Genomic DNA, 18,894 nt, shown 5'->3' with positions numbered 1-18,894 from the left:
CATGCCTCTTTCACTAAGAGTACAGCCCCAGGCGCGACGGCACAGTGCTGAGAGAAGCCTTCTTTTCCAGAAGTACTGAGAGAGAAGCCTTCGTTTCCAGAACTGCTGAAAGAAGCCTTCCAGAAGTGCTAAGAAGGGAAAAGAAGGAGCCAGGAAGGGCCTTGAATTTGCCAAGCCCATAGTCTCCTAAAGATAAAGAAGTCAAAAGAAGCCTGCCTTTGCCTCCAGAGGGAAGCTCAGCCTTCACAAATTTGATACATTTGCTAAGTTTCCCGCCTTTTCTGTTTCTCAAGCCAGCAAATCACTACATCCAGCTCTTGCAACTGCAGCAAAATCCAGGTTTCTGCAAAGTAGATACATTTCTCCAGAAGTCAGCCTTTGCAGACCAACCAAGCCTCTTCCAGAACTCAGTTTGCAAAGCAATAAATTTCCAACCTTCTGCAGTTCCTGCCATTTCTTCAAAGCCTGCTGCAAGTTTATGAAAGCCCAGGCTTAACTTCTCAGTTAAGCAGCTGTTTTAATTGTCTTGTTTAAAGTATTGCATTGCCCTTTTGTGTGCCTTTAATTGTATAGTTATATAGTATTGCATTTTGTACTGTTTGAAACTTGGGATAAGTTTCCTTTTGAATTACAGAATGTCAAGTCATAGCAATGAGATTTTGCAGACAAGGGTCAAATCCCCCCTTGTAGAAGGTGCAGAAGAAAGGGTTCAAGGCTCCCCATGTGTAAGCCTTAGATCTAGTCTGCTCAAGATTCCATCTAATGATGCTAGCCTTAAATCCAAGCATTCATCTAGGCATAGCAGTTCCTCCCAATCCATACATTCATTCATCAGTACTTCTTCCAAAGCAGCCCACTACAACAGAGAGGCTGTCCGTTTGAAAATTAGAAAAGAGGTTTTAGAAGCAGAGGCGTCTGCAGAAATGGCTAGGCAAGACTTTGCCTTCAATGAAGAGGAACTCCTCCTTCAACAGGCTAAAGCCAAGCAGAAACTGCTTCTAGCTCAGGCTAGGGCCCAGCAAGAAGCTGATCTAGCGCAGGCTAGGGCCCAACAAGAAGCTGACCTAGCACAGGCCAGGGCCCAGAGAGAAATAGAGCTTGCAATGGCTGAAGCCAAGCAAGATGAACTGCAACGGGATCTAGATCTGCTTCAAGTAAAAAGAGACACAGCACAAAAGATAGTCAGAGCTAACATTCTAGCCAAAGCTCTATCACAGGAACTAACCCAAGAAAACCTTAGTTTCCTGCCAACACAAGAGCCTACAGCAAAGGTTTCAGCACATCTGCAACTGGAATCACCTGTAGTGCAGAGTCATATCTCCTTTCGCCACCTTGAAGATCGCTCACCTGTTCCAGTGTTTGCAACTTCAAGGCCAGCCCATTCCTCAGAAGTACAGCAAAGCACGGCCGGGAGAGTGCCATCATCTCTGTCAGAGTCCATCCCTGTACTTAGGCCTCAGAGATACCACTTGTCTACTTGGGAACGAAAGGATGACGTCTTTCAATAACATCCAGATGTCCATTCACATTGGCAAGGCATGGCCGGGAGTGAACCACCACATTCATCCCTGCATACCAAGTCAATTCTCCCATCGCTGAAGATGAAGGCTTCAGAGGTGCTGCCTGCCAGCAATCTGCTGAACCCAGCATCGCCTTCCATCATGAAAAGATGTGTTCAACCTAAGAACATTGACTTCGTCGGGCCACATCACACTCCTCAGATGTACCCTTACACACTGGAGTCTCAATTGGGTTCCCTCTTGAGAAATCCAAGAAGAGACATCAGAGACAAAGGCGTCCAGAAATTCACTGACCGACCAGATGACTACCTTCTGTGGAAAATCACCTTCATGAGGGCCATTCGAGATTTCAAGCTAGAAGCGGATGAAGAACTGTCCCTTCTTATGGCGTGGCTTGGACCCAGCTCAGCCGAGCAAGTAAAAAGACTTTATGCTGCTCATGTAGCAGACCCCCAAAGAGCTTTGTCCACAGCGTGGTCTCGCTTGGACCAGCGCTTCGTTGCGAGCACTGAGATAGAAGCATCCCTCATGGATCGACTCAACAGGTTCCTATCACTGAAGATGAAAGATTGCAAACAGCTTTGGGACTTTAGTGATCTTTTACTAGAGCTAGCATCAGCCAAAGGAAATCCAGAGCTGCCAGGTTTAGCATGTCTGGACCAGCACACGTCACAGAGTGCCATTCTCTGCAAACTTCCTTTTCCTCTTCGAGAAGCTTGGGGGAAACAGGTGTTCAAGTACAAAGAGGAGAATGCAAATGTATACCCGCCCTTCACCTTTTTGGTGGATTTCGTCACTAGAGCAGCCCGTGAGAGGAATGACCCTCAAACAGGTCTTCTCGCTTTGTACCAAGACCTAAAGCCTGAAAAGACCTCCAAAGAAGACAAAGCCCAGGGCAAAGATCTTAGAAGGAACCTGAGTGTCAAGATGACAGACACAACTCCTGCAACTTCTGCTCAACCAGTCAGCAACAACACCATATCCTGTCCCATTCATCAAAGGCCACACAGCCTAGCTGAATGCAGAGAGTTCGCAAAGAAGCCTTACAAAGAACGACTCCAAATAGTTCAAAAGGCCAAGGTGTGCTTTAGATGCTGCGGCGCCACTATTCACTTCTCCAAAGACTGCAAAGAAAAGGTTAAATGCCAACACTGCAACAGCATCAAGCATTGCTCTGCAATGCACAACTTCGATTCCCCTCAATTCAAAGCAAAGTCAAATTCTCCTGCCAAAGAAGAAACCAAAGAAGACCAAAAGCCTACAGAACCTCAGGTAGCCCTCAAGGCTCCTGCGGTTGCCTGCACCAAGCTTTGTCAAAATAGCCACAAGCCCAGGATTTGCCACCCAATCTGCCTGGCAGAGGTGTATCCAGACAAGCAGCCGTGGAATAAGAAAAGGGTCTACGTTGCCTTGGATGCCCAAAGTGACGCATCTCTTGCAACCCCAGAGTTCTTCGACATGTTCGACCTTCATACCGAGACAATAGATTACACCATATCCACTTGTTCTGGAAAGAATAAGATGAATGGCAGAGTTGCAACAAAGTTCAAAATCTCGCCTGTCGGACAAAAGGTCAGGTACGATCTTCCTGACCTTATAGAATGCAGCCTGATTCCCAGGAACAAAGAACAGATAGCCACGAAAGAGGTGGTACAAGCCCATCCTCATCTCAAAGGTATTCAAGATCTAATTCCAGCTTTGGACTTAGAAACAGACATCGTAATGCTTATCGGTGCAAATTGTCCCACACTGTTCCGTGTTAGCAACCAGATTGAAGGTCCTAAGGGATCACCCATGGCCCAGCAGTTGCCTTTAGGATGGACGGTGTTAGGCCCAGTCTGCCTGAACAAGATGTTCCAGCCTGTCACTAAAAGGCCTTCACTAATGCAAGGATGTGCCAGCCACATCTCAGTTTGCTGCCAGGGAGTAATGCCCGATTACTCTTCCATCATCGAAGTCACAGAGAGAGATGAGCAAACAGCCTTCTCTAAAAATGAACAGAAGTTCCTTGAGATGATGAACAGCCAAGTCACTCAAGTCTCTGAAGATAATTGGATAGCACCTTTACCTTTCAAGCCGGAAAGACCATCTCTACCCAACAACAGAGATGTTGCCCTTCATCGTCTCCTGTCCTTAAGAAGAAGGATGCTAAAAGATCCGAAGGTAAAGACCCAGATCACCCAGTTTGTGGAAGACCTCTTCAGAAGCAACTACGCTGAACCAGCCAGCGTGTGTGCGGAGGGAGAAGAGCAGTGGCATTACATATCCACTTCAGAAAATCCGGCAGATGTGACATCCCGAGGAACATCAGCCGCAAAGTTGTCCAAGTCATTCTGGATCACTGGACCCAAATGTCTCCAAAATCCTTCCTTTCCAGAAAGCATCTTCGTGCCCAAAGACACTGAGTTGCCAGAAATTCAGTCCTGCAAATCTACCATCGATGGCCAAGACTTATCAAGGCAAGGTTTAAATCCAGCCAAGTTTGAAAGATTTTCAAAACGGACTAGACTTCAGGCAGCCATTACATCACTACAAAAAACAGTGGTGCAATTCAGCCCCAAGATCTTTCAAAAGCCTCAACAGTCATCCTGAGATCCACTCAAAGACAGTGTTTTTTAGAAGAAATAGCTTGTCTAGAAAGAAAAGCTTCCTTGCCCAAAAATAGTTGTTTAAAGGACTTGAACCCCTTCCTGGACAATGAGGGTCTCCTTAGGGTTGGAGGTAGACTAAAAAGAGCAAAGATTAGATCCTGTGTTAAAATTCCTGTTATTTTGCCACACCATAGCCACATAGCTCTGCTGTTGACACAGCATTTCCACGCAAAGGTCAAACACCAAGGAAGGTCATTTACTGAGTCTGCCCTAAGAAACTATGGGTTTTGGATTGTTAGGTGCCAACGTAAAGGTTGGGGATTTGGTGTTACTTAATCAAAGATGCTCCTAGATACCAATGGGCTAAGGGTATTGTGTCAAAATTATATCCTAGCTCTGACAATAGAGTGCGCAAAGCCCAGGTTAAGGTAGTTTCTAACAAAAGGTTTTTTTTATTTGACAGGCCTATCAGTGACATGGTTGTGTTATTTTCAGAAGACATACAGTCTTAAAGTTATTAGAGTTAAAGGTATTTAACTCCATTTTGTTTAGATTTCCGAAAGTCCGGAAATCTAGGCCGGGAGTGTGACGGTGTGAGTGGCGCCATCTATGTGTTGGAACTATAAGTTTCAAGATTTGAATTGATGTATCATGCCTGATTTTGCCCTTACCCTGTAAATGTAGTTGGACGGGGTTGCACTCCCCCTGAAATCACAGGTCCGCAGTTTGGGGGTCCTCCTGGATTCAGCGTTGACGCTTGAGGCTCAGGTGTCGGCGGTGGCCGGGAGGGCTTTCGCACAACTCAAACTTGTGCGCCAACTGCGACCATACCTCGTGAAGTCTGACTTGACCACGGTGGTGCATGCCTAGACTGGACTACTGTAATGCGCTCTACGTGGGGCTTCCCTTGAAGACGGCCCGGAAATTACAATTGGTCCAGCGCTCGGCAGCCAGATTAATAACAGGGGCGAGCTACAGGGAACGATCTACTCCCCTGTTTAAAGAGCTCCACTGGCTGCCGTTCACTTTCCGGTCCCAATTCAAGGTGCAGACCATCATCTATAAAGCCCTAAACGGTTTGGGACCCACCTACCTTAGGGACCGTATCTCCTACCATAAACCTGCTCGTTCCCTTCGTTCATCCGGGGAGGCCTTCCTTTCGCCACTACCTTTGTCCCAGGCCTGTCTTGTGGGAACGAGGGAGAGGGCTTTTTCTGCTGTGGCCCCCCGACTGTGGAATTCATTGCCCACTGAGATTAGGCAAGCCCCCACCTTGTTAGCCTTTAAGAAAGATCTAAAAACATGGCTTTTCCGATGTGCCTTTGGGGAGTAAATGTAATATATTGCTCTGGCCATTCCCCTTGGTTTTTATCCTTTAGACTGCTCCACCATTTTATTTCCCTGTTTCCCCCTATTCCTATGTCTCTCTCTCCCGAGTTTTTAATTAAGTGTTCATGTGGCCCGCCCTGTTTTTTACTGTTTTCTCTGATTTGTGCTGTAATGTATATGATTATTTTTGCACTGTTATATTGTGTTATGATATGTTGTTTTATTTTGTTATATTGTATGGTGTCTGGGCATGGCCCCATGTAAGCCGCCCCGAGTCCCCGTTGGGGAGATGGTGGCGGGGTATAAATAAAGTTTTATTATTATTATTATTATTATTATTTATATCTGTCAATCAATGTTGTTTGTACCTGTTATATTGCTCACTCAGCTAAACTGTTTGGCTCCACCTCTTCCTGGAGTAGGACTGTGTTTCCTCCTTTTCATTCCACTCTATCGGATGGACGTGAAAGAGAGGCTTGGCTCTGAAAGCCCTTCAAAAGTTACCTCTCAGCACCAATTCTGAGGTTCTTACCCTTGGGACTCACACTTCATGTTCAGGGCCAACCTGAACAACGTTGAGGAGTCTCAAGCGCCTTCACATCAGTCCTTTGGCAACAGAGGAAGACTCTTGTCTTCAGATATAGGTCATTGGACTGAGGCTGAGTTTGCTCCGGCATTCACAGCCAGAGAAAGAGGGATCTGGACAAGCTTCATGGACTTAAACAACCAAAGACTGTAATGTATATTTTCTTTTACCCCCTTTGTGAAGAATAAACCCAGTTTTTGAGTTAACTACAGTGTTTTGGTCCTTGGGAGTTCCAGTTTCCCTAAAGGAGGGCAAGAAGCAATCCCCTGGGGAAAGATGTCACGTCCATGCCTCTTTCACTAAGAGTACAGCCCCAGGCGCGACGGCACAGTCACCAATGGCCGGATCTAGCTGCATTTTTTGGTAGCGGACTGAAAATGGCAGCTGGTGATGCACGCATTTTCAGAAGCCTTGCAAAACTGGATACGGAGGCTCTCCGAAATTTGGATTGAGGTTCAACCGAAATGCACATGTCTAGTAGGTAGCCCTTTCCCGGAATGACTGTCAAAGGAAGAGGGATGTGTATTTTATTCCTACCTCTGAGGACAATTTCAAAATTGCAAGCCCATACCTAATGGGCAAGATTATGATACCGTACATATTGCATATTTTTATATTTTATTTTAATGGTCGTTTCATAAATGTTTTGTTAGAAAAAAACCTTTTTCATACAAAAATACATTTTGGTGCAAAAATTAATTTGGGGAAGGGGACACAGTGTCATATTTCCTGCACACAATCTTTTGTGCTAAAAATAACAATGAAGGAAGCCCTGGAAAATGTTCTTTATAGCCCTAGTCTGAAAAGAAAAAAAAGAGCAGAATAAATAGAGGCTGGTGAGGGATAAAAAGAGTAACAAAAAAGACTTCGTGAAGTATGTCTGATTGAAGAGGAAGGGACTGTTGCTCAATAAGGATGATGAAATATTAATGCGGACAAAAGTAGATCTTCTCGGCTCTTGTGTTGCTTTTGTCTCTCCTGTAAAGTGGAACTGTGTCCTGTCTTCCAGAAATAATGCAACTGGCAGAGAATCAAAACTGTGGTTAAGAACTTCTAAGCAATTGGTCAGGAAATCAATAGCTACCTTAGAGAAGTTCAAGTCTGCAAGGACAGGAGTCTTAAAGGTTAGTCGAGTATATTAAACAAACTTGCTACATACTTTGAACGTCATATCTACTCTGGCCGAAAGACAAACAGAGAAACTCAAGGAAGAAAACCCCAGAACACTTTTTGATCCTCCTCTCTCATTAAGAACAATATTGGATTTGCATATTTATCAGGCCTGTTGACTTCCGCTTTGTTTACTATGAGTAAGGGAGAAGCTTGGCACATTCACTGGCAATTCTAGCACTGGGCTCATGCAAGGTTTCCTTTCATAGAAGCGAATGGACACATAGCCCTTTGGATATTCTTGAAGGAGTCTTCACTCACATAAAGCGTATTTCCTCAATGAGCTTTTTCTTTTGCAGAACTGAGGCCCCTTCCACACAGCTGAATAAAGTCCCACATTTTTTATTTTATTTTATTATTTATTTATTTACCATATTTATATCCCGCCTTTCTCTACCCCTGGGGCGACTCAGGGCGGGTTACAAACGGCAGAAAATCCCACAATATCTGCTTTGAACTGGAATATATGGCAGTGTGGACTCAGATAACCCAGTTCAAAGCAGATACTGTGGGATTTTCTGCCTTGATATTCTGGGATATAGGGCTGTGTGGAAGGGCCCTGAGTTGCTTTATCTTGTGACATCTATGCTATGCATGTAATGCCACCTTTGAGTGCATTTATGGAGATCCGTATACAACATGGACCTTGCAAACCTTCTTCCTATCTTTCCAGATATATTGCTATTGTAATTTCCATCTGCAAGCTGTTTGCTTGAATGAGAAAGAGAGAAAATTTGAGAGAGATCCATAAAGAGTTGGATCTCAAGGGTTGTTGTATGTCTTTCGGGCTGAGTGGCCATGTTCCAGAAGTATTCTCTCCTGACGTTTCGCCCACATCTATGGCAGGCATCCTCAGAGGTTGTGAGGATGCCTGCCATAGATGTGAGCGAAATGTCAGGAGAGAATACTTCTGCAACATGGACACTCAGCCCGAAAGACATACAACAACCCTGTGATCCTGGCCATGAAAGCCTTCAACAACAAGTTGGATCTCAACTTAGAGGAGACCCAATGAACTTATATTAGTCATGAATCTATTTAAGTGTCATGGCTTTCAATGGGTCTAAACCAGGCATGGGCAAACTTTGGCCCTCCAGGTGTTTTGGAGTTCAACTTGCACAATTCCTAACAGCCTCATGGGAGTTGAAGTCCAAAACACCTGGAGGGCTGACGTTTGCCCATGCCTGGTCTAACTGATTACATTTTAAGTTATTTTATTTTAGGGGGTGCTTTGAATGCAATTTCCTTCTTGGCAGGGGGTTGGACTGGATGGCCCATGAAGTCTCTTCCAACTCTATGATTCTAGTCCAAAACTATGGTTCTAGTGTCCACATGCAAAGTATACCTGGGGCCATAAAGTCCTGACATGGGGGAGAGGATGAAAACGTCTTGGAGAGTCGAGTTGTCCATTTTGGAGCTCAAGCCCATTGTGCTCGTTGGCGTGGTGGAATTGCTTGTTGGGCTGGTTGGAATGACAGGCTGGAGAAAGGGAGGCAGAGGGTGAAAAAGAGAAGAAAAGAGAAAGAGAACAGATTGAGTAGACTAGTCCCTTCTAGCTCTTTGTGCCTCCCCCTCCCCTTCGCCGCATGCTCTTTTCTGCAGCAAAAGCTGGCATGTGCATTGGCCTGCCTGGCATCGCTTCCTTGGAAGCTTTCTCACAGTTGGCTATAGCAAAAATTTCTCCCCAAAGAGAGATTTGTGGAAATATCTCTATCTCACAGAATCCCTGGAAGCTTAGGGTTATTTGGAATGCGATGCCTCAGTGGAAGGAAACAAATCTCTCTATCCCACTAAAAATGGTCTTGCATATATACCGTATATACTCGAGTATAAGCCGGCCCGAATATAAGCCGAGGCACCTAATTTTACCACAAAAAAACTGAGAAAACATTGACTCCAGTATAAACCGAGGGTGGTAAATTTCAGAAATAAAAATAAATACCAATAAAATTACATTAATTGAGGCATCAGTAGGTTAAATGTTTTTGATTATTTACATAAAGCTCAAATTTAAGATAAGACTGTCCAACTCTGATCAAATGATTATTCTCATCTTCTTCAATGTAAATTGAAGGCTGGGCTGTGGCACAGGCTGGTGAGTAGCCAGCTGCCAGCTGCAACAAATCACTCTGACTAAGAGGTCATGAGTTCGAGGCCAGCTCGGAGTCTGTGTTTGTCTTTGTTCTATGTTTAGGCATTGAATGTTTGCCTTATATGTGTAACGTGATCCGCCCTAGGTCCCCTTCGGGTTGAGAAGGGTGGAATATAAATACTGTAAATAAATAAATAAATAAATAAATGTGCTTATGCATCCTTTTAATAATAACAGAGTAAAATTATACATGTAATAATAATAATAATAATAAATACAGGAAAATAACACATGTAATAATAAATAGAGTAAAATAATAAATGCAGTAATAATAATAAGAAGATCAGAGTGAAATAATAAATGTAATAATAATAATAATAATAATAATAGAGTAAAATAAATTTAATAGTAGCAACAATAATAGAGAAAAATAATAAATGTAATAATACCAATAATAATAGAGAAAAATAATAAATGTAATAATACCAGTAATAATAGAGAAAAATAATAAATGTAATAATACCAATAATAATAGAGAAAAATAATAAATGTACCATATATTCTCGAGTATAAGCTGACCCAAATATAAGCCAAGCAGGACCCTCACCCGAGTATAAGCCAAGGGGGGCTTTTTCAGTCTTAAAAAGAGAGCTGAAAAACTAGGCTTATACTCGAGTATATACAGTATGTATATATAGCCCTCTCAACTGATTATTTACAATAAATTGTTAAGTTATAATTCAGTCACACAGTAAGAACAACAGCCAAGATTCAACTCAGTGATATCTCAAAGATCAGGGAAATGAAAGATCAGAATTTTTGGAATGCTATTGGTCACATTGAATTGGATCCAGATCCACTCATGAGTCGAACAGAATCATTGGAACCAATGGGAAAAGGTAGTCATGGCACTAAGCAATACATAAGGGAGAGAAGGAAGGCAGGGTCAGCATCAGATTTCCTGGGAAGTTAGCTCCACTTGGCTTTGTCTCTTCCCAAGTGTCCTCCAACAGCTATTGTATTATATCATACAAATGCCCTTTCCTCTTTCAGTCCTTCTTTTGAAATTTTAATCCTGATTGCTACACACACAGCATTCCACATCCATCCAAAAATTCATCCAACCATGACTTGAATATATATATATATATATATATATATATATATATATATATATAAAATTCCAGAAAGAAAATCTTTCAATTGTTCATCAATCTAGAGATATTGGTATAGATCGGAGGTCCTAGAACCAAACCACAGCAAATGCCAGGGGTCAAGTGTAAATAAAATAGCCCTATTGATTTCGGGTGGTTGTGTTTGTTCTTTTTCTTCTTCATCGTCACCCGACCTTTTCCCCATTCAGGACTCAAAGTGGCTTACAAAAGATTTAGAAAAAAATTAATTCAAAATAAAAAAGTGTTGTTATTGTTGTGCGTCTTCAAGTTGTTCCTGACTTGAAAAAGCTTGTTCGGAGGAAGCTTTAGCCTTCCTCTGAGCCTTTTTTTTATCATACCAGAAGCAAGTTGCTTCTGGTGTGAGAGAATAGGCCATCTGCAGAGACGTTGCCCAGATGTATTAGCTGGGAGGCTTCTCCCATGTCCCTGAAAGCTAGAGCTGACAGATGGGAGCTCACCCCATCTTGCGGATTTGAATCGGCAACCTTCAGGTCAGCAACCCGACCTTCAAGTCAGCACTTCAGCACAAGGGCTGAGAGAGTGTGATTTGAGGCTGAGAGAGTGTGATTTGCCCAAGGTCACTCAGTGGGTTGCCACGGCCGAGTTGGGATTCGAACTCAGGTCTCTCAGCCTCTTAGTCTCACACTCAGACCATGATGCCATGCATTTTGCAGGGATCAACACCTCTTGATGGTGCAGCAATGTAAACCAGAGAAGGATCAACAGTGCCCTTCCATAAATATTCATAAAGTTATGAGTGGTTTGCTAAGGTAATTCAATGCCGGAAGGGGAGAGGACCAGAAATGGTAACTGTAAGGGAAAGAGGCCCTTTCAAGAAACCCACATGGGATCTCTGATATGAAATCATCCCACTCATATCAAGCCAGGTCCCTCTGGGGATGGACGCAGCATGGCTGGCATGCCTGCCATGTTTTCTAATTAAAAGCTGACAACATTGGAATAAACACACTGTCACAGGAGAACATCCTCCTGCTGTTACACGGTACACGATGGCAAGGCTAATGCGCTGATGGAAAACGCTGAGACAGGGCCAAGAGAGATATTTTGGAGGCTTCGTTGCATCACTTGCTTTATCCCACTGAATTCTTGAGCCAGTTTAGATGCCACATGCGCACACATACAAGTTAGCATTCAGCGACAGTGGCATCCAATGTGCGAATTAGACCTCACTAATTGCACCCGGTAGCAACCTTCAAATCATGAGTATGAAAAATGCAGAGTCAACTGTTGCTTCATAGGACAGGATTGGATTCCATGGGTGGATCTTGGAAGGCAATAAACATAGGTTAAATTTTGGGGGAAACTTTTTAAGAAAGGAAAAGTACTTTGGGAATTGAATAGACTGCAAGAGTTGTAGTCCAGCATCTGGAGGGCCACACAAATGCGACATGGAGTGCTGGATTGAGTTGACCATGCGGTCTTGGGAGTCAGTTCTCCATTTACTTACTACTTTGACTGAGCTTTGGAGGGGGAAATTCCCTCTCCACAGCTCTGCCACATCATTCCCAGTGACATGCAACTCTGCAAATTTTCAGTCTTATATAGGAGTCAGTTCTTGTAATTTATATGGGGCGAAAAGGGGGCAGAGGGTGGAAGTGGCACTGTCCCTGTCCATCTGTGCCAATTATGCCTCTGCTGTGTATTAACCTTAAAGTCCTTCGGCACCTTTTCAATGCTGGTTTGGGAAGAAAAGCAAAGCCCAAAGAGACCTTAGAAATACTAGAAATACAGTGTTCCCTCACTTATTGCGGGGGTTAGGTTCCAGGACCACCCACAATAAGTGAAAATCCGCAAAATATGGATGCTATATATTTATACATTATTTTAATAGTTACACACTATTTTAAGTCTTTATTAACCAGTCGTGTGTTGATAAATCGCCTACTTCTCCTCCTGTTGCCGCTTGGGCTCCTTTTCTCTCCCTTTGGCTTCTTCTTCCTCCCTTCCTTAGGCTGGAAATTGTAATTTTTTATGATTCTTTTAGAGTTTATTGACAAACCACGAAACAGCGAATCTGCAAAAAGTGAACCACGAAGTAGTGAGGGAACACTGTATTGTATTTCCTCGAGTTTAATGTGCCACTGAATCTAATGCGCATCTCAATTCTTGAAACCTTGAAACCAAACTATTTGTTGCACTCTCTCTAATTTGGCCATTTCTTCCTTCTTAAAAAACAAAACAAAAACAAAAGTGTTAGAACAACAAAGCTTCCAGTGGCAGAAAAGAAAACCTTGGGGCACATTTGTGCTGTAGAATGAATCCACTTTAATTGCCTTGTTTCAATAATATGGAATCACGGGGACTATAGTTTTACAAGGCCTTGAGCCGTCCCTGCCAAAGAATGCTGATGCTTCGCCAAACTACAAATTCCTGCATCTCATAGCATTGAGACATGGCCATTAAATGACTGTTCCTTGAAAGGGAGCTCCAGGTTCTCCTGAAGGACTTTCTTTCTTTCTTTCTTTTTTACTTTGGCTCAGCATTAAGGTTACCATGTTACGCAAATCTAATGCCCACCCTAATTTTGGCAAGGTAATTTATTAAACCACTGCTGAACTTGCTGATCAAAAGGTTGATGGTTCGAATCCGGGGAGCGGGATGAGCTGTTAGCCCCAACTTCTGCCAACTTAGCAGTTCAAAAACATGCAAATGTGAGTAGATCAATAGGTACCGTTCTATCGGGAAGGTAACAGTGTTCCATGGAGTCATGTCGGCCACATGACCTAGGAGACGTCTATGGACAACTTCGGCTCTTTGGCTTTGAAATGGAGATGAGCACCAACCCCCAGAGTCAGACACGACTATAGACTTAATGCCAGGGAAAAACCTTTATTTTTGCCATAATTTATCCAAAAAGAGGTGAGCAGACTTATGGCATAAGGTTTCCTTGGAGCCCTTGATCCCTTCCTATGCAAGATCCTTGGGAGATGCATGATTGGTTTTGCATCCAGGGAAAATTCAATAAATATGAGAAATCTCTTGCCTTGGCCTTTAAGAAAACAATGTCCATCAGAAGATCAGAAGGAGACCCAGCCCTAGGAGAAGCTTACCTGCAAGGCTAGAGGTTTCCACCTTACGTTCTTCAGGAGGGCCGGGGCGGACACCAGGGTGTTCTGGGGCCGTTTCTTCAGGGTTAAGATCACGCCATTTGGGTCTTCGCGCAAGGCATTTACCAGGTTCTTTAACTGCCAGCCAACCTGAGGAGAAATCCCATAATGGACTTTTGAAAGATTTCCTTTCCCCTTTAGCTGCTTGAAATAATGATGGCTGTTCTGTACGACCGACAAGGGATGTCCCGCTATTATCACTGCGGTGTGTGTATATATATTGGTTACATATATTAACAGCTTTATAGACCATTCGTGGCCAGAAATAGAAATTATGGAATTCCCACACAACGTTGTTCCATTCTCTCCAACAGAAACAGAGCTTCGATCATTACCAGTATATTCTTAATATGGAAACAATAAAATATCAGTGGCAATCCCCAAAAGCTCAAGTATTTTTCCCCAAAGATAATGATGAACTGCTCTAATTTTTATATGCGCCTTAAAAAAACACATACACACACTCAGAATTATTGCTTTTAATTATCTGTTCTGTTGAAGTATCGGTGTATTTCACCGGAGGATTACCGAACAGCAGCTACAGGATAATTACAAAATGAATCCTCGCTATTGTAATAGGACCTGTTAATTTGGGGATGCGGGGAGACAGGAGAGGGATTTCCCAGCATATTGTAGAACAATATTGGTGCAATTTCATCAAGGTGTTTAATTACCGATAAAACATCGTTTTATTTGACTTTACGGAAAACTCCACGGAGAGGGACCGAACTTCTAAATTACTGTGAGGTATAACCATTATTGGAAATTAAAAAAACAAAACCCACAAGGGCCACATTTTTGTGTGTGTCACAACGCATTGTGTGTGTCAGAACTGCTTTGCGGTGCTTAAGATCTCTCCATTTGGAAGGCCCTCTTTGTTCCCCTGAATAAGCATCTCATCATCTCGCCAAATGCAATGCTTAAATAGCATCCTGAAATGGCTCTTAAAGCAATAGCCTGGACTTATGAATGGAGCAGAGCACTGAGAACGTGGTTTTCCTCATTTAATTCCCTCCACACAAAAACATTATAGAGGATTTCCACAGGTCTCCTTTGAGTGACATTGGGAGAAACTGGCACACAATTTCAGCAGACCACACACTCGACTTTTGAATCTGTTTGAGAGTAACAGCACATAAAAGCAGGCTTTGGGTTTATTTACTAGTGCCTGGGATGCATTTACACTGCAGAATGGATGCAAGTTTGACACCACTTTAATCTCAATGGCTCAATGCGATAGATTTATGGGAGCTACAGTTTTATAAGGTCTTCTGCCTCCTCTGCCTAAGAGATTATACTTTTAAAAGAATGGAAATCTCCATAACCCTTTTGGAGATTTTATGATCTTTGGAAAGGCATGACCTTGTTAGAAGTCCCAACCTTTTGAAAAGTGATGCCATAACCTCTTGGTAAAGAGTCCCCAGTGGCACAGCAGGTTAAACCACTGAGCTGCTGTTGACCAAAAGGTTGGCGGTTCGAATCCAGGGAGCGGAGCGAGCTCCCGCTATTAGCCCCAGCTTCTGCCAACCTAGCAGTTCAAAAATATGAGTAGATCAATAAGTACCGCTCTGGCGGGAAGGTAACAGCACTTCATGCAGTCATGCTGGCCGCATGACCTTGGAGGTGTCTACCGACAACTCTGGCTCTTCGGCTTAGAAATGGAGATGAGCACCAACCCCCAGAGTCAGACACGACTGGACTTAACGTCAGGGGAAAACCTTTACCTTTAGCCTAAAAAGCATGACCTGTTAAAAGTCATAACCGTTTGGGGAAATGGCACTCACCAGCATTCATGCAAGGCAATTAGGTTTCTCAGCTGTTGAACTGATGTCCTAAATATCTCTTTGAACTGTTAGGGACAAAGATATGCCAATGCACAAACACACACACACACACACACACACACATATACATACATACACACACACACACATACATACAGCAAAGTTTCAGAAGTATTCTTTTTAGTTGTCCAAAAACATCTCCTCTCCCTTAAAATATTTTTGCCTGTAAATCATGCTGTCAAGAGACAAAAATAAGCAGACTTCTTTAAAAGTAACATAGTTGGTTTACTCACAAACTTCATGTACTCAGCATACAGGTACTTTGCTTATCAATTCAGTTACAGATAGAATTTGAAGTAGTTTCTCTGGGTAGATAACACAGGGAATCATTTCTTATAATCAACAGTCCAGAGTCCAAAGCATCTCTCTGTTTTGAGAGTGCCTCATCAAACTACAAATCCCATGATTCCATAACACTGAGCCAGGGCAAGTGCAGTGTTGCCAAACTGCTTTATTTCTGCAGTGTGAATGCACCGTGATGCAGCCCACATCACAGTGGCTCATCAAACATACACTTACTGTCTTATTAAAGTTAATATAACTCACAAATAGTTTATGAGGTGATTTCTTTTAACCTAGTGAGTCTCCTCGGTAATTAATTAATCTTCGGTGTATTTTGGCACTATCTTTTTATCTCCCTGCATTTACGCTCGCCATCAACAAAGTCTCGTTTTCTTAATATTTAATCAAGTATCGGAGAACTGGCTGTAATTTTCAAGCTCGGTATTAAAAAAAAACGTTAAAATCTGGGAATCTCTGAGGCTTCACTCGCGACTTCATTCTGACGAATGCTACATAATTAATGTCCTGAAGATAAATGGCTCGGAGGAGAAACCTTAATGAGGGAACCATTAAAATACTAAGAATAAATGCAAGTGAGAGCAGCTTGTCCTGAATGTCAGTAGGCTCTGATGGAAAACTCTTAGGATGTAATCACTGGTATTGCTCAGGTATTATACCTGGGCAAAATGTAGACATTATATGGGATGTTGGCCTACATAAATACTGTAGGAGTTTCGTGTCTAAATCCAGGGAAGTCATACATGGTGTCCGATACTTGGTGTCCAATACTGTGTCCAATTCTGGGCACTGCAGTTGAAGGGAGATGTTGAGAAGCTGGAATGTGTCCAGAGGAGAGCGACTAAAATGATCAAGGGTCTGGAGAACAAGCCTTATGATGAGTGGCTGAAAGAGCTGTGCATGTTTAGCCTGCAGAAGAGAAGGCTGAGACATGATGAGGGCCATGTATCAAGAGGTGAGGGGAAGTCATGGGGAGGAGGGAGCAGGCTTGTTTTCTGATGCCCTGGAGACTAGGACACAGAACAATGGCTTCAAATTACAGGAAAGGAGATTCCACCTGAACATTAGGAAGAACTTTCTAACTATGAGAGCTGTTCAGCAGTGGAACTCTCTGCTCCGGAGTGTGGTGGCGGCTCCTTCTTTGGAGACTTTTAAACAGAGGCTGAAAGGCCATCTGTTGGGGATGCTTTGAATGCTATTTTCCTTTTTCTTACAGAATGGGGTTGGACTGGATGGCCCACAAGGTCTCTTTTCAAGTCTAGGATTCTGTATCATGGAAGGCTGGTCCTTCTTGAAAAGGCTGTTGAAATGTTGGATGACAAGCAGCATTTTGTTGTTTATATGTTCAGTTGCTTCTGACTCTTGGTGACCTCATGGACCAGCCCACGCCAGAGTTCCTGTCGGCTGTGATCACCCCCAGCATCTTCAAGGTCAAACCAGTCCCTTCAAGGATCCCATCCATCCATCTCACCCTTGGTCGGCCCCTCTTCCATTTTCCTTCCCTTTTCCCCAGCACCATTATCTTCTCCAAGCTTTCCTGTCTTCTCATGATGTGGCCAAAGGACTTCATCTTTGCCTCTGATATCCTTCCCTCCAGTGAGCAGTCGGGCATTATTTCCTTGAGTTTGGACTGGATGGATCTTCTTGCCAAGGCCCAAGGCACTCAGAATTTTCCTCCAACACTCAAGTTCAAAAGCATCTCTCTTCCTTCGCCCAGCCTTCCTTATGGTCCACCTCTCACATCCGTAGGTTACTACGGGGAATACCATTGCTTTAACTACATGGAAATTTGTTGCCAGTGTGATGTCTCTACTCTTCACTATTCTATCGAGATTGGTCATTGCTGTCCTCCCAAGAAGTAAAAGTTTAGGTTTTGTCATTTGAGCCCACTTTGTTGCAGTGTTGATTCTGATGGAAAAGAAAATAAGCTTGCTCCAATTTCTACATGACATCCTTTTTCGTGTCTGCTGGAGAAAGGCCAAGTGGCAAAAATGGTTGAAAACAAGAAATACAATTTTGGGAAAATATTTTTTTCAGAAACAAAACAAAACAAAACAAAACAAAACAAAACAAAACAACAACCTCTTGCTTTGACTGAACAAGAAACAGGCTTCTTTGGGAAACTTAGGTAAGAGGCTTAAGAGCGATTAGAATGAGAATCAGGAGAAAGAATCAAGGATCTCAGGAAAGGAATACATGTCTCGAGTCAAGCTTTTAAGGCTGGAAAGAGATGACAGCCTTTAGGGGAGATGAGAACAGTTTTAGGGCAGATTTGCTTCCCATTCTGTTATGTGCAGACATCTTTTGCAAAGAAAGAAACTTGCAAAAACTTCAGCTCTCCGAAGAAAAAGAATCCTGTCGCCTGTCTCCAGCTTGTGAAATCTCAGCAGCTCCAGAGACAGCTCGGCTTGGTAGGACGCCTGTTACAGAGAGGATCAGCAGTTTCTATGTCTACGCTTGCCTTCAGACAGCATATTTGTGCATTTTCCTTACCAAGATAAATAGCAGTAGAGAAGAGGAGATGGGAAAGAGGGGAAAGAGCAAAGAAACAGTCTGTAGGAGGAGGAAATGAGGTGAAGGGAGAAGACAAAGGATGGCCAGCATTTCTAAAATTGGAATAACTGGGGACAAGAGGCCAAAGCTGAGGTTAGTTGGAGGAAGAAGAAAGATAAAAAAATATTTAAAAAGAAGAATGGACAGAATTGGAGCAGAAGGATGTGGACGACAGACAAATAGCCAAGTCAAGGAGACATTTGGGACCTGAAATCCCAAAGGAAGAGACAACAAGGGGCAATTGTAGCACTATGATAACTGCCATGGCATCATCCTATAGAATTCTGGGGTTTGTTGTTTATAGACGAGTACACACAGCCCTTCACATTTGTGGGTTTGACACATTTGTGGATTTGGATAATATATTTCCCATTGGAGTGTCACGGTCCCCCACTGCAACCTCTGCAAGATGTTGACCATAGAAACTTGTTGGAGAACCTAGAGTTTCCTAGAGAGGACTCTTCTCTACGACTCCCTAGGTCCTCCAGTGTGATTCTACAGTCAACATTCAGCAGAAGTTCACCATAGAATCATATTGGAGGACCCAGATTTCCTGGAGAGTTGTTTTCTGAGGCATATATATACACCTAATGTTCAGGAGATTTC

General features: G+C 43.1%; 1 protein-coding gene across 4 annotated transcripts in view; it reads right to left on the bottom strand.

The window, feature by feature from the left end:
• LOC100566500 (connector enhancer of kinase suppressor of ras 2) overlaps nucleotides 1-18,894 on the bottom strand; it is a 296,823-nt gene that overhangs the window by 116,070 nt on the left and 161,859 nt on the right. For all 4 annotated transcript variants that reach the window (XM_062963810.1, XM_016995043.2, XM_016995041.2 and 1 more), the window contains exons 9-10: nucleotides 13,535-13,681; nucleotides 8,542-8,675 (exon numbers count right to left, since the gene is read on the bottom strand). In XM_062963810.1, coding sequence (XP_062819880.1) covers nucleotides 8,542-8,675; nucleotides 13,535-13,681 — 281 coding nt within the window. The remainder of the gene's footprint in view (nucleotides 1-8,541; nucleotides 8,676-13,534; nucleotides 13,682-18,894) is intronic.

Source organism: Anolis carolinensis, unplaced genomic scaffold (genome assembly GCF_035594765.1).
Source record: "Anolis carolinensis isolate JA03-04 unplaced genomic scaffold, rAnoCar3.1.pri scaffold_12, whole genome shotgun sequence".
In the NCBI taxonomy this organism is placed as follows: Eukaryota; Metazoa; Chordata; class Lepidosauria; order Squamata; family Dactyloidae; genus Anolis; species Anolis carolinensis.
The sequence above is the reverse complement of the archived record's forward strand: the minus strand, read 5'-3'. Positions and strand labels throughout refer to the sequence as shown.